Raw genomic sequence first — 15,791 nt, 5'->3', positions numbered from 1 at the left:
CACAGTGACATGTCCAATAGATTACTGGCAGACTGAGGATTCAGGGACATAAATACTTGTCTAGGAAAACAAGAGGACAAAAGACTAGATTAAAATAGGAGAGTGAAGGGTATCATTATGCTTCTCTGAAATCACCTTATTACTCAAACAGTAATTACACATGACAGGACTTCCTTGCACAAGATTGGCAGAGAAATGTGTAGAAATGTTTTGGTGCGTCGAAAAAACTGCTGAATGTTTCAGTAACTGATACAAGAAGCCATTTTAGCATCCACCTGTTATTACACCACCACATTATGTCAGACTGTAGGCATTAGAAAAACAGTAATTAGCAACCACACACCTGTCAGCTCGTACATCATCTTACAGCACATCCTATTTTGTCAACAAAAGAACAAAGCTGTTCCTTACCTCTTATGGAAAGATATAAAAGTCGTACGACATCTAGAGAAACAGGTTCAGCTGAAGTAGTGGAAAACAGCAAGATAGGAGAGCTCGGTATGACTCCTAGCTGCCCACTCTCTCTCCTCTGCCTGCAGGTCAGCAGCACTCCTAATCTGATTGCTCTAATCTCCCAGCTCAACATGGGCAGGCAGAGAAAAAGACAACAGTCATCCATTTTGAGGGAGATTTAGGGGTATATCTGCTGGAGAGAAAAGGGGTGAAGTCAGGTGGAGAGAAAAGACTGCCCTGTGGTGGAGAGGGGTCACAGGTTTGATCACAATAAGAGCCTAAATGATCGTCATCCATGAGCAAAAAATGTACCTGTATAGTTGTTGTCACTCTGCAAGACAACATTTCAGCTAAAACACCTACAAAATAATTTTGACTTAGTTACATAAGAAGAAATACAAGACCCGGATATAAGACGTTTTTGTTACATACGTGTCTGACTCACACCCTCTGAGCAGCTCGACAATGTAGAGCAGGTGACATGAGTAATTAGGTTTGGAGAATTTGAAGGCTTGACAGTTGGGCATTAAACCCACTTCAACCGGCTGTGAACTGTGAGCGCTACAGACACAACTAGCTTACCCTAAAACTGAGGTAAAAAGCAAGGCTTAACCTGCACAAACATGGTGGCTAAGGTAGCATGGTGGATATCATGTCACACTACTCCACACAATGTCCAAATACAGCAAATTATAGCAACACATCTGACTGGATTCATGGTTGGAATATACAATAGGATGCAATGTCACAGGTAGTATAAATAATACATTAAAGTAAACTTATGTCTACATGGCTACAGAAAAAAAAATCTAAAAAGTTTTAGATAAAACACTGATTCTCTGAGGCGCTGAACAAACATTGGAAAAGAGGTGAAAGGATTAGTTGATTAGTAGCAACTAATTTTTCAAGAAAAAATCTCTGTTTACAGATACTTACATGTGAGAATTTTCTGCTTTTCTCTGTTTTATATTATGCAAATTCATCATTTGAAGATGTCTCCTTAGGCTCTAGGAAATCGCAATGGATTATTTCACTATTTTTTTGTCATTTTATAAACTAAAAATAACTGATCAATTGAGAAATGAATGATTGGTAGTTGCAGCTCTAGATCTGACACCATTCCACTGTCTCTTTCTCCAATGTGTCCAATACAGCACAAATACAGCCACAAATCTGATTCCATGCATGTTTGAAATACACAAAAAAGCTGCGATTTAAAAAGGGACACAAGTGAACATACTTATAATATAACCCTGGTTCTCTGAGGCACTGGACAGAAATAATAGAAAAAAACTCAATTGGAACAGAAATAACAGTTAAACTACGTGTTTAATTTGCAGCAAGCACTGTTGCACGTCATTTTTCTTCTGTATAGTCACAATAATGCGATGAGACAAAATTACTGCGACAAAACATGCAGTATGTATGAATGAATATAAAAAAAACGTAAACAGATACATATGGTTTACATACTGAGAAAAAGATGTACCAATCACAGGCAACAAAGGACAAATTTTTGATAAGGTAAAAATGTTGAACTCTTTAAAACTGAGAACCTCATGTTAAAAATACTTCCATCCGTTCTTTGTGGAATAAAAATACAAAATTTAGCACATTTTAACATTAAAAGGCAACATTAGAATTTGAACCTGCGTTAAGTGCATTGTGTGATTACAATAAAATATAATTTCATAAATCAAACATTGTACATGAACTTAAAAGGTTCAATTCAAACAAGGAAAATGATAGAGATCTTTACAGACAGATGTCAATTTGTGGTTGGCATAAAAATGGATGTATTTGTTATTTAAAAGCATGACACTAAACATTCAATGTTTGCATCACGCTAGTATTTGTTTTGAATACTTGGGGAGACCAACCACGGTTGACATTTTTGACTTGAACATGTAAAATACAATATATTAGTACTTATAACACTTTCCTGGTACAGTATATTTTCACAGGCCTACATTTTCTCCCACTCTCAGCTTGTATGATATAAAAATGTTTTCCCCTGTATACACTATGGCACAGATACATTTAATATTTACAGATATAATATGTTTTTTTGGCGTCAGACAAAATGGGCCTCTCTGTGTTCGAGCTCCTGCAGCCGCCGAGGTCGCAGTCTTTGGTAGACGGGTTTAGACTCACTGGGGCTGAGGTCGTCAGGGCTGCTGGGGGGTGGGGACTGCGGGGGCGAAAGGGTCTCGGAGGTCGAGACCCCGGGGTCAATGGCGCTGTCAGTGGAGTCCTGTGTCTGGAGCCGTGTCTGTGGGGGGCTTGGAAGGGCAGGGGACGGGGCGACTACATTGGCAGGGTTGGAGGGGTCGAGCGATGAGGCGGTGGTGGTGGTGGAGGTGGTGGTTGTGGTGGTAACAGTTGTATTCCAGTTTGGAAGCGTCCTAGCTTTGCTGTTAATGGAAAGAGGGGGCTTGTAGAAAGTTCCAGGAGGAGGCTGCAGAGTTCTCGGTGCCCTGAGTGTTAGAGGAAAGTTTGGTGAGCTGCTAGACTCACTATCTGTGTCATTTTCCCTTTTAGAAGTCCAGCCAGGCTTCACTGACACTGTGTAGGGGTTGCTGGAGAATATGGCGCTCATACTACCTGTGGCAGTGCCCACAGATGCAGCCGTTACAGTGACGGGCATCGTTGCCTTTACAGGTTGTACTCCAGAGCTGGCAGATGGCAGGTTGGCCATAATCATAGCAGTCCTGGGTGTAACGTCATAGTGCTTGTACTTCCTGTCCCACGTTCTCCTCTGCATCGTCTGTGTGTCAATGAAAGGAGTGATGTAATAGGTGCTGACCCTTGATGAGCCACTTTGGCGAGCCTTTTCTGGCTCCGGTATCTCCTGTATAGTTTCAGAGACGGGGTCCCGCTCAGCAGAGCTCGTATCAACTTTAGCAGCAGTGTTGCGGTAATTCCTCTCGCTGATCTGGGCGGGGTTGGGCAGGCGTTCCAGCGGCATGCTGATCGGTCGAGACACATGTCTGGTTCGCTGGGCGCGTAGCTGGACCTTTGGTGCCGCAGCGGTGGTGGAGGGGATGGTGGTGGTGATGGTGCTGGGACGGCCAAACACTAAGGTCGACCTCTGGACTTCTCCTTCATTGGATGTCTGGATCCCGTTGAGTCTGTCCAGGGCTGAGACCACCTCTGTCCTGTCTGTTCCCGGCTGGACCTCCTGAACCTCGTTCATGATGTGTGAGGATGGGATCACTGATGAGTATCTTTTATACACTTTGGCACTCTGGAGGGACATAATAAACAATCAAATTACAATCTATGAATCACATAATAATCAGTATTCAAAGAAGTTAACTTTGCTTTAATAATGTAAATGTCCATTATTACATATCATAACAATAAAAGTTATGTCCATATTTCTTAAAAGAGTACTCCACCAATTTAGCCCTGCACTCCTATAACACTGTCAGACTCACGATGAACAGTTTGGAAAAAAAAATCTAAATGGATGCAGCAGAACCATAGATATCGTCTTTTTTATTCTACACATTCTTCTTCCTAGTCCAAAACTGGACTACATTACCCACAATGCTACTCAACCACCAACAGTTCGGTCGGAGATTTGGGTGTGTAGCATCTAATGTAGCCTCAAACAGATATAAGGAGCGGGCTAAAGACCAACTCAACTCCCCCAGATTTTTTTTTTCATTTTCAAATCTGTAGTCTTCAGCCCCAACTGACGCTGACTCAAGTGACATCACTTGAGGTAATTTATCAGACTTCCCTCGGCTCCTTGTGGCTTCATGCAGCTTTTTTTAAACATTGTTTTCTTCCCACTTGGCCGCTCATACTCACAATATGATATGAGAGCAGTATTACTGACACCCTTAAATCCCCCCCTCACCTCTTTGATGTCCATCAGGGAGGCGGAGTGTCTGCTGAGCCGCTGCACCTTCTCTTGGGGGGTGAGTCTAGGAGACGCCTGGCCAGTCGTTGAAATGTCGGAGCCGGACAGAAGTGATGCGTCAAATACCGCTTGGAAGTGTCGCACGAGCAGCTCCACCATCAGGGCCTGGTAGGGGTAGTCCACCAGGGAGGACAGGGACACCTCAGCGTCTGTCTGCCGTGGCTTGACCAGTGTGGGGCCAAAGATGATGCCCAGGTTACTCGCAGTCATCTTGTTCTCTTCTGCCTGCTCCGTCACTCTGTGGTAGTAAAGAGTGATGATGAGTTTAAAGTATAAAAGACATACTTCAGGTATTGTTCAAGTGTTTTATCTGGGTTGTATGGAACAGTACAGTGAGTGACAGAATGACATTCTGCAGACCAATAATGGTGCTGGTGTCGGATTTACTTTACTTTACTTTGACTTTATTGTCCACCTTAGTGGAAATTTGTCTTTGGTTTCTCTAGTACATACCAAGATAAATACAAAAATGGCATATCAAGCATATCACCAGGACAATAAAACATTAAAACTATACAGTCAGCAAAACACTCCGCACTGTTACAAAACATACAACAACAGACGTACAATTGTGCAAATGTGCAGGAAATAGCATCAGCAGGTGGGGATAGGTTACACATTTCAAAATACTTTAGGTCTTCCCTAGTGCAGTCATTTTGCATTCAGTACCTGTATGGAATGGGGAATAAAAGCCACGCCCTCGTGGCGCCGAATCGACGGCCAGACGGGAGCAGCTCAACCTCAGACTTTAGTGGGTGTGAAGCATCTACAGATATCTGTCTGGCCTTCCTGAGTACTGCTCTATCAAATATATCACAGAGCTGCCTTTGGGGCTTGCCAACCACCTTCCATGCAATCTTAACAATTTTGGAAAGCTTGTTTTTGTTCTTCCCACTCAAGTTGCCATACCAAGCAGTTATACTAAACTGTTAAATGCTTTCGACCAGGCCCCTGTATGCCATCTCAAGTATGTGCTGACTTACACCAAAGCTCCTCAGCTTCCTGATTAAAAACAGTCGCTGGTTGGCTCTCTTAAAAATACTCTCTGAGTTTTCAATAAAACTTAAAGTTTGATCAATGATCCTGCCCAGGTACTTAAAATGTTCCACTACTTTCACAGGCTGGTTGCTAAAAACAACAGGGGTGATGTCATTGGTCCCCCCTGGTTTTGTTTGTATTACGAGGTCCTTTGTTTTCGCCACATTAATTTCCAAATCACTAGTTTGACACCAGTCCTGTGGCAAGGTGACCTGGCTGCAGTAAGCTTCCTCATGTGTTGTTTCTGTTAGAAGACCAACCAATGCCATGTCATCAGCATATTTAAGTAACTTAATATTGCTGCTGTGCACAGTCACGTCATTTGTATAAATAGAAAACAACAGAGGTGACAACACGCAGCCTTGTGGTGCTCCAGTATTTAGAACAAGCTCGTCTGAGTGGACCCCATTCATTAAAACTCTCTGAGGGCGGTCAGTTAAAAAACTTCTAATCCAGTGAATGAGCCCACCATTCACATTCATCTTAAAAAGTCGTTCTAAAAGAGTGTCAATTTGCATAGTATTAAAAGCTGAGTTTATGTACTCTGTGCTACTTCCTCTGTGCTATAGGGAAGTATTTGTTTCCCTTTTGAGTCTTAAGAGGAAGTTTGTGTCTCAGTGTATTTGTGCAGACAGCGACAGACAGAAATCCCTACAATGGACTACCTCTGGGTGTTCTTACCTGTTAAGGTGTGCTATCAGGAAGCGCAGAGTCCTGTAGTTGGCTGTAGGCAGCTGGCGGAGAAGGTCTTTGATCTTGAAAATGACTCTGTTGAGCTGGACGCTTGGCCCCCCTTTCTCTCCTGTCTGAGGTTTATCAGCCTCCTCCACAATCACTCTCTGGCACTCTTTGGACAAACCGATAATGTCGTTGTAGTATCGATACTGGATCAATGGCTCTGGTAACTGTACACAGAAGGGAAACAGAGATGTGTTTTGTGTTCTTAGCAGTGGAAATTGCTGCGAACATCTGTTTTGTTGTGTTCAGTAAGAATTTAAAGGCTCACCTGTCTCAGGTAGAGTTTGAGGACATTGCTGATGTCGTGAGGTGAGAGGTCAGACAGCTCAACCAAGTCCTTCCCGTTTTCAAACGCCTGACAAAGCTTCTCGACGCGTGATTTGGCACCATTCACACGATAAATCCCCTGTGAGGAAAAAATAAACAGGTACACGGATTGGTACATTTTTGCTATAACAGATCATCTTGACACTTCCAGGTAAGATAATAAATATCTCTAACATGTATGGTTTGAAAAGGCTACAATCCAAGATATCAAGTGATAAAGTTAAAGAAAAAACTCCACTCTTTACCTTGATGTTGAGGGCTCGACTCTCAATCTCAGACGTGCACTTCTTGATGATAAAAGGGATACCATCTGTGCTGTTCTTTGCTGCTTGTACAAAGTCGATGCCAAACAGGTGTAGTCTGCCTTGGAGCTTTTTATGACCACACTGGATAGCAAGCGTCTCTAGACACTTCTTATGGCAGGCCAAGGAGCACTGGCAACCAAGAGGAGAAAAGAAGAAATATGAAGTAGCTGATTGATTAATACTTAGTTTAAACAAATTCTTGACTTAGTATCTTTTTTGTCTCTTCTTGTTTTGGGTCTTAGCACCATATTTTTCACTTGAAATACAAGTCGGCAGCCAACTGGCAACACAGTGTCTGCTACATTTATCATTTCTAATGCATACTCCGGTAAGCAATTGTTGCAATGTGTGAGATACATGGGCTGTTAAATCAGCTAATGCATCATGAAAAAGTTCATGTCCTGCTAATCTATTCTGTATATAACCACACAACAGCATTATCATCTCTACAGCTTAAAGGAAAACGTTGCAGATTTTCAACCAGCTTTGGATCGTTGCAGTGTGGGTGGTGAGTGCAAATGATCGGCGGACTTTTGCCGGCGGATGAGTGAGGAGCTCTGGGTGCTGTCAGCGCGGAGGGAGGTTGAAGGTTGTTAATTTGCATATACTACCCGCATTGTAGCGATACAAAGCTGGTTGAAAAGTTTACCCTAAGAAAGAGTATGTGTACTGTACCTCCTCACACTCAGCTCCATGGAAAACCACCAGACTATCACACTCTCTGCACTTCGACGGGGCTCGTAGTTTCCTCAGCTTATGGGTTTGAGCAGCTTTGGACATCTGAGCGTTTCGGAAGGGTCCCGGAGAACTGGCCGTCTCTGTCACCATCTCTGCCAGACCTGAAAATCAGAGCCACTGATGAGGGAACTTATTAGACAGGTGACATCATGCTGCTGAGTTCCTGTTAGTTCAAAGCAGAACAAACTGAACCTCTGTGAGGGCAATTAGAAAAGTCTTTGTTGATGTCACGGCACTACATAAATGGTGTGAAAAAAGTCACAAATGAAAAGATTAAATTAGGACATGATAATTTGGATAACGGCATATAAAATTAAAAGGGCTGTCAATCGATTAGAATATTTAATCACGATTAATCGCAAATTAATCACACATTTTTTATCTGTTCAAAAGTATTTATTACTCTTATCAACATGGGAGTGGACAAATATACTTGCTTTATGCAAATGTATGTATATATTTATGAGTGGAAATCAATTAACAACACAAAACAATGACAAATATTGTCCAGAAACCCTCACAGGTACTGCATTTAGCATAAAAAATATGCTCAAATCATAACATGACAAACTCAAGCCCAACCGGCAACAACAGCGGTTAGTGTGTCAGTGTGCTGACTTGATTATGACTTGCCCCAAACTGCATGTGAGTTTTAAAGCTAGAGTGAAGATACTGGCATCATATGAAACTAGAAAACCGAAGGACTAATACATGGCCATTTTCAAAGGGGTGCCTTGACCTCTGACCTCAAGATATGTAAACGAAAATGGCTTCTATGGGTTATATATCGCCTTGCTTATAGTATCGCAATGTATTGAATCGTTACCCCTATATCATGATACAAATCGTATCGCCCGATTCTTGCCAATACACAGCCCTATATTTCATGCTTAATTGAGCTTTCTTATCATGCAAACAAATACACATCAATTCACGATACATTTTTTAATTAAGTTGAATAGAGGAGCTGGCTTACTGCTTCAATTTTCAATGAGAAAATAAACATATACACTGACTGGGAGAGCTCCGCATAGATACAGGAAGCGTGAGCTGAGGCCATACGCCAAAACTAACATGACCCCAATCTGTGCAGCTCTGTCGAGTGTAAAAACATTTCATGTAAGCGAAACCCACCAGAGTCAGGGCCATAAAAAAAAGCACTATGTGAGGTGTGCAGTAGTCTCTCACTATTTCTCTTCGCTGTCACATAAATGGACACACTGACTGACTGTGTTACTGCAGATATAAACCCAAAATTGGTATATACATTAGCATCCATCTGCTTGAGGAGAAGGGGACACGTAAAACGCAGTCATAAAGACAAGACACACACACGCCTTACCATTGTCCGAGGGCGAGGGTGGTTCTCTCTCATCCAGGTCATCAGCAGAAGACATGGTCCCAGTGGAGGGGGTCCTCGGCAGCCGTCGTTTGAAGTCGCCTGCACATATATATAAAAGTCATGAATTTGTTGCATAACAATGTTCAGTGGCTAATTGTAAAAGCACAGTTTCACCACAGATTGGCACAAGGACAATATCCCAGTGCAGTACCCAGAACAGATAAGCTATAGTGCTCTTCATGTGTACATTAAGTGATGAATAAGTCATGGCTTGGCACAGGCAAGTAGTTTCAGCTTTAGAGGGAAGTGCACTGACTGAGATGAGTAGTGCGTCGGTCTGGTGTACAATGAGGAAGTCACACCAAAACAAATATAATAAGAAGAAATACATCATGAGCGCCTTCATCATCCTTTAGCTTTGTTGTGATTTGGATATGGAACTCAAGCTATTTTCTATTTTCTGTTTTTATCTTCTCACTGTCTTTATCATCTCACTTAAATATCATCTTTTAAATGAGAAGATTTGGGTGTTTTTTCCAATTGGATTTCTAGATCTCATCTGCTCAAATGTTTCTTCTCTTTGTCTCTTATGTATCATTGTATAATTTCCATGTGCAAATACCCTCAAGATCTTTAAGAAATTCCCCAAAAAGTTGAATGTAAAATCCTCTTACCTGGACTGGCGGTGGGGGAGTCCATGGACCTCGACTCGCTGCTGCCTCCCGCACTCTCCGAGTCGCTGCACATCCCGCCCTGGCTCCCCTGACTACTGGACGCCCAGGCTCTCAGCGTGGCCTGGCCTCTCAGCGCTGCGAGAAAGCATACAGACCAGCCATCACACACAAACAGAATGACAACAAAAGAAATAGAGCTGAATGGCAGCTTCCCATTTACTGATATTCTTGGCGTCAGTTTCGGGTTATTTTCAGAGACAAGTGGTCACACCGATATTCTAGACTTATGACGAGCAGGCAGCACACAACTGTTTTGATTATAGTCCTGAGAACATTTCCATGACTCAGAACACAAGTCCCTGAAAGGCTCATGTAAAGACACAGGCAGGTCTGCAGATCGCCTGCCAGCTTCAGCTGTCCAACCTTCAGCAACAATTATTTTGGGTTTGGGAATCACCCAGTTTCTAAAATACTGTACACATTCATGTTGGGAAAAAGCATGACCTAAGTAGGTATCAAATGGGATCTTCTCTAAAGTCTGCTGGCATTCATAGTACTTGTAAATACAAAAGCCATCCTTGTTTGGCTTGTGATCATCCCTTGAGCTCACATTATGCAATGTTCCAGACAACTCTGAACTCGAAAATGTATGACCTCCTACTATAAAAAGTACAATGGAACGCCACTCAAAGTAGAGGTTGTGTCTAAAAGGTAAAGAGCACAAATTGTGAAACTATCGCAAGATGGTTAAGGTTCGGCAGTGAACTCGAATAGTTAAGGTATTGACCTCAAGTGGTTAATGTTAAGATAGGTCGTCGGGCAGTGGGTCTCGAGTTTTTGTAAAGTTCGCAATTCTTGACATGACCCAAAGTCAGAGTTCCTACTTTTAAACTGTGGGCAATCCATCAATGCCGACTTCACAAAGAAGCAGTTGTCTGACGTCACACATTTACAAAGTGCACATTATAGATGGTAAACGAAAGTATATTTGCCTGTATTTAATTAAAATAATACATACTATCATATAGTAAAACATGTTCTGTATGTTAATTGATGTCAAGATATGTTGCCATGTGATTAGGTAGCTGGTTACGGTAAACAATCTCTCTCTGCACAAAGGTTTTTCAGAAAAACGTTAAAAATGCGAGAGGAATTTGGAGGTTGCACTGCTGAGAGTTCAATTGTGTGTACACACGCCAAAGTTTATCACAGTCGGCAATGTTTTTTGTTTACATTTGGCATTGTGCGTCTGCACACTTTGTTGGAGGTTGGACATGTCAACTGTGAAAATTCCGACCTCCGAGTTGTCTGGACCACAGCATTAGTACAATTAATAACTGAATGAGCACCTGGTATGTCCGTGCTGCTGTTGGACCTCCGCTCGCTGATCTTTGCAGGTCGGTGTAGGGGAATGTCCACTTCGTCTCCGCTCAGCACTTCACAGGAGGTGATGGACGCCTGCGACAGGTTGCCATGGGAGGAATGAGTGCTGCCCACTGACCTTTTGTTGAACACAAACCTGGGGAAATAAAGTCAGCATTTCAGGTTACATGTGCTGAAGATTTCTATTGTTCCAAAGCTCGGTATTATTATATTACACAGTGTACATCTGTGGGTATTTACAAGATTGTTGATCAGTAACTCAACCATTACTTCTTCAGGCACTGAGACTTTTGGTGTGAATTTTCTGGTATTTTATCTGTTTTGCTAACACCCACTATAGTACCAAGACTCCAAGCACCAAACTTGGAGAAGAGTGTTATGAATAAGCAAGCATGTACTTTTAATGCATTGTATTACCTCTTCACAACACACCAGGGTTATTATAGTAAACTGAAACTGAAACTAAAACGAAAATAAGCAGTGAAATGTAGTGTTAGTAAACTGAAACTGAATAAAAAAACGATATCATATAACATTGGAGAAAACGTGCCTTGTATTAGGGCATACGTTTCTGTCAGGCTAACCTCAGCTGTTCTGGAGACCTTTTAGTAATTCCTAAGTTTCTAACAGATGTTGATAAAAGATCATGAAGTCAAAAAAGCCCCATTTTCTTTGTTATGAGAAACTTCAAAGATTTTTCAGAAATGCAAGTTCTGCTTTAGGCTAAACTAAGACTGAAAGAGAGGATTAGGAAGAGAAACTGAAACAGCCCAGCCAGCAGACCACAGAAACAAACCCATTAGAGTGGCTTCACAATAATGGAAGTTCAAACTTGTCCCAAGCTCTAAATTTACATTCTAAGCCACAAAGCGGTTTTCAATCAATGTCAACACTTGTGATTTACGCTTTACTGTACCTAATAGAGCTACAACAACGTCATTAATCTTACCATTAACTTAGTACTAAGAAAGCGAAGCATTGCTTATTTTCTTAGTGATAATGAGTGTATGTGGGGGGGAAGCTGGTTCGGATACTGCTTTGACAACCTAAGTAGAGTTGGGGACAGCTTTAACTCGGAGCCAAACTCTCACGCTCACAATCTCCCCTGCTGCATTCAGCCTGCGCCACAGATATTTCCTGAGGAAGGGCAACAAATTCAACACGCATTCTGTCTCTCCTTGATTCTCTCTCGCTTCCTCTCACTCTGACTCACTCTTACCTTTGCTGAAAGAAGAACTTACTTGAAGATATTTTGAAACACTCGTTAAAACAGAAGTTCGATTCAAAACAACCTTTAATCCTGAAACTATGGCCTGAAACTGTTTCATACTATGCTCTTGCGTGCTACAATCTGCCCTGTGATGATGACTGTGTTTAAACTACAATGAACCATAACAAAGGAGAGAAGCAAGCAGGTTTCATAAGCTAATCGCTTAGAGTACTTTCACAAAGCTGTGGAGTTTAAGTCTGACTTTGGAGTTGTTTTGCATAATTTAATTAAGCCAACATTCTAATTCATAGCCAAGCAGTTTCATCAACATCGTTGCTGAGTTTAAATACAGAGACCATTTCCAGAACCTTTTGGTGCATCTACAGTCCTTGGTACCTGGTATTGTCAGAGGAGGTGGAGTCTAAGTGCACACGCTCTTTAGGCAGATTTTTGGGCAGGTTCCGGACGAACTCAGCGTAGCATTCACCCGGTTCGTATAACTTGGCACTCTCGCTCAGGGCCTGGTGGTGGGCGGGGAGCGACACAGTCTGTGCCTGCTGCATCTGAAACCAGTTCACTGTCACCTGAAGAGAGAAAGATCATTTAGTAAAGTTGAATGAGTGAGTGAGTGAGTGAGTGAGTGAATGACATACTGGCTGAATGAATTAGATAATAGGCAAATGAGTACTCAAGTGATTGTAAATAGATAAACATATCCAAAAACAGAAACGGAGGCAGGCATGTACTGCAGTTTCTTTTCTTTCTATTGAATATAAACAACCAAGTTTTCCTGTAAACTTTCACAATTTGATAAACCACTCCAATCTTAAAAATAGATTTTTTTAACTTGACCTTCTAAACAATCCTACAAATTCATGCAATTTAAAAAATATTTTTAGCCCGAAAGTGGCCTAACACAAGAAGCACAGCACATAGTACAAGTAGGACATTAGGCTTCTGGCCCAACATCAGTCATTTTTGATCATATACATTTTATGTATATTCAAATTAATTATGAAGACTTTGAGTTACAAAAAAAATGTGTGGCTGCTTTATATCATTAACAAACCATTTACAAAGAAATAGACAAACAGCTTAAAACAAGGACAACAAAGCTCGACAGAGGTAAAACATAAACATTTACCTACTAGTAGCAGCATATTAACATAGATTTAGTGTTGCTGTTGTTAGGTCCTTGTATTAAAATATCTTTTCGTCTTGTGTTTCAATTTTTGGTTGTGGGGCAACTAATTTGTTTACAATTTGATTTACCATGCATAGTATCTATAAGAAATTTATATAACAATTAGGGCTGTCAAAGTTATTCAAGTTAACGTGATAATAATGCAACTTGCGATTACTAGGTTGTAGTGGGTTGGCATCATGTGAAACTAGAAAACCTAAGGAATCCATTGGTACCAACTATGTCATACTAGCTTGTCATGAAGGAGGGTAAATACAGACATGCCTACTTTATGATAATCACATGCAGTTTTGGGCAAGTCATAGTCAAGTCAGCACACTGACATACTGACAGCTGTTGTTGCCTGTTGGGCTGCAGTTTGTCATGTTATGATTTGAGCATATATTTTATGCTAAATGCAGTACCTGTGAGGGTTTCTGGACAATATTTGTCATTGTTTTGTGATGTTGATTGATTTCAAGTAATAAATATACAGTATACATACATTTGAATAAAGCAAGCATATTTGCCCACTCCAATGTTGATAAGAGTATTAAATACTTGACAAATCTCCCGTTAAGGTACATTTTGAAGTGATAAAAATGGGCGATTAATTGCTATTAACTATGGACAATCATGCGATTAATCGCAATTAAATATTTTAATAGATTGACAGCGCAAATAAACAACTAAATGTAATTGGACAATCCAGTTTCCTCTCTCAGTTCACTGGTGTGTTAGCTTAGGGCTAATATCATGTACTGTTCACTCACTGCTTTGAGTGTGAGGTCACACTGGAAGACCATTTCTCGGATCTGTGTGAGGATGGTGCTCTTGGCGTTGGCAAGATCCATCCTCCTGACGCCTGCGTCAGCCATACAGCTCTGGTACTGGTCCTGGGCCTCCTCTGCCTGACCACAACAATGAAAACAGAGAATAGTGTGAGGACGTGAATGAAATGTTAAACAGCTGAGTAAAATGAGTTTGCAGGAATGCATTTCTGCAAAGACACATTTTGACAACTAATATAAATCGTCCTGGTGTGGTAAACCCCACCTATAAGGTGATCTTCCCCCTATCTCCTCCACTGCGTACCTTCTGCAGAGCCTCCTCCTCCAGCTTCCTCTTCTTCTCCAGCTGTTTGTTACCAGCATTAGACTGCTCCTCCTGGGAGCGGTTGGTGGATGAGTGGGCTTTCTGGTACTCCTCTCTCCGCTGGGCCTTCAGCACTCGTGCTTTACGCAAGGTTGCATCTGCCTCTTGCTGCCAAAACCACACAGATCAACCACACAATCCCATGTGATTAAAATGTGACAGAGGTGTGCAACGGTTACCATGAATATAATCAGGTACGCCTTTGTGGTTGATTAACCTTGCATGTGAAATGACACAGTATCATTTGTGAACAGCCAGGAACACACAGTGAATGAAACAAATACTGCCTAAAGAGCAATAAAAAAATCTTATGTCTTATTACCATCTCAAAAGCACATTCTTATACATCACTGATGATACAAACTTAAAATTTATTTTGAGCTGAAAATACCTGGACTTTGTGAATGGTCAATAATAAAAGCCATAAGATTAACCCCTCTCAGATGTTGGACCATCTGTGATAAACCTGATTGTTTGATGTGTTTGGATGTATGACTACGGCCAGTGTGACCTTATGCATCTTTCCTTTTATTTTGTTGTTGGTAGGATCTATTATTATTTTATTTATTTTAATTTGTGATTATATAATTCATGACATTCTCATTTCTTGTCTACTTCTTGTATTGTTTCTATTCATATTGTACCACTTGTATTGAAAATGTCAATAAACAGTTTCTAATAAAAAAAAAAAAAATCTATTTTGTGCTTTTGCAGAACTCCATGCTATTTAGCTATACTGACATTTACATATCTCACAATCTCCTGGCAGGCTGACAACATTTAAACATTTACTGTGGAATGCTGCTTGTCTGTAATGCAAAGAAGAAGATGGGTCACATTGATATCGAGCTAAATACTATCTAATAGTATGCATCGAAACAGGGACTCATTACAAACCATTTTCTTTTGCTCCCTCTGCCACTGTTCCTTGATGTCTTTCCTCAACTTGTCAAGTTCATTTTTACGGGCCAGAAGAGGCTGAAAAAAAAGATGGAAACGGGCCAACAATTACACTGATGTACACATTTCCAAAAGGCCTTTTTCGGAATAGGAATATTCTCACAACCTTTACCCTAAAGATAAGACATAAGGATGTTCACTGTATCAGAGATGCTTGTTTCCTGATCAGCAAGTACTGTTACAGAATATTACAGTTGACTAGAGGATTACAGTAAGACTTCCTGACTTTAAGGGCTAGAAGTCTTAGCTGTGTGCAAGATCTCTTACTGGAAATATCAAGACCCAAAAAGGGCCTGAGAATAGTGCGATGACAAGAAAGACAAATAAAGATAAACAAAATTACTTGAATGTGTC

The 15,791-nt window shown here is 41.1% G+C and overlaps 2 protein-coding genes across 8 annotated transcripts in view; both read right to left on the bottom strand.

The window, feature by feature from the left end:
* The window catches only part of LOC119498347 (retinal-specific phospholipid-transporting ATPase ABCA4-like), a 54,238-nt gene extending 53,117 nt beyond the window's left edge, over positions 1-1,121 (bottom strand). Inside the window, exon 1 of one of the 3 annotated variants that reach the window (XM_037787144.1) lies at positions 344-1,121. The gene's annotated coding sequence lies outside the window, so the exon portion shown is untranslated. The remainder of the gene's footprint in view (positions 1-343) is intronic. The other 2 variants (XM_037787145.1, XM_037787143.1) reach the window with 2 other exon arrangements.
* Positions 1,122-1,763: 642 nt separating this feature from the next.
* The window catches only part of LOC119498348 (rho GTPase-activating protein 29-like), a 38,994-nt gene continuing 24,966 nt past the window's right edge, over positions 1,764-15,791 (bottom strand). For 4 of the 5 annotated variants that reach the window (XM_037787146.1, XM_037787150.1, XM_037787149.1 and 1 more), the window contains 13 exons: positions 15,375-15,455; positions 14,418-14,585; positions 14,096-14,233; positions 12,536-12,723; positions 10,896-11,065; positions 9,547-9,681; positions 8,873-8,971; positions 7,468-7,631; positions 6,733-6,921; positions 6,429-6,566; positions 6,104-6,327; positions 4,322-4,622; positions 1,764-3,700 (listed from right to left, as the gene is read on the bottom strand). In XM_037787146.1, coding sequence (XP_037643074.1) covers positions 2,528-3,700; positions 4,322-4,622; positions 6,104-6,327; positions 6,429-6,566; positions 6,733-6,921; positions 7,468-7,631; positions 8,873-8,971; positions 9,547-9,681; positions 10,896-11,065; positions 12,536-12,723; positions 14,096-14,233; positions 14,418-14,585; positions 15,375-15,455 — 3,168 coding nt within the window. In that variant the 3' untranslated portion in view covers positions 1,764-2,527. The remainder of the gene's footprint in view (positions 3,701-4,321; positions 4,623-6,103; positions 6,328-6,428; positions 6,567-6,732; positions 6,922-7,467; positions 7,632-8,872; positions 8,972-9,546; positions 9,682-10,895; positions 11,066-12,535; positions 12,724-14,095; positions 14,234-14,417; positions 14,586-15,374; positions 15,456-15,791) is intronic. The other variant, XM_037787147.1, reaches the window with a different exon arrangement.

Source organism: Sebastes umbrosus, chromosome 12, assembly GCF_015220745.1.
Source record: "Sebastes umbrosus isolate fSebUmb1 chromosome 12, fSebUmb1.pri, whole genome shotgun sequence".
Classification (NCBI taxonomy): Eukaryota; Metazoa; Chordata; class Actinopteri; order Perciformes; family Sebastidae; genus Sebastes; species Sebastes umbrosus.
This window is presented reverse-complemented; position numbering and strand designations above follow the sequence as displayed.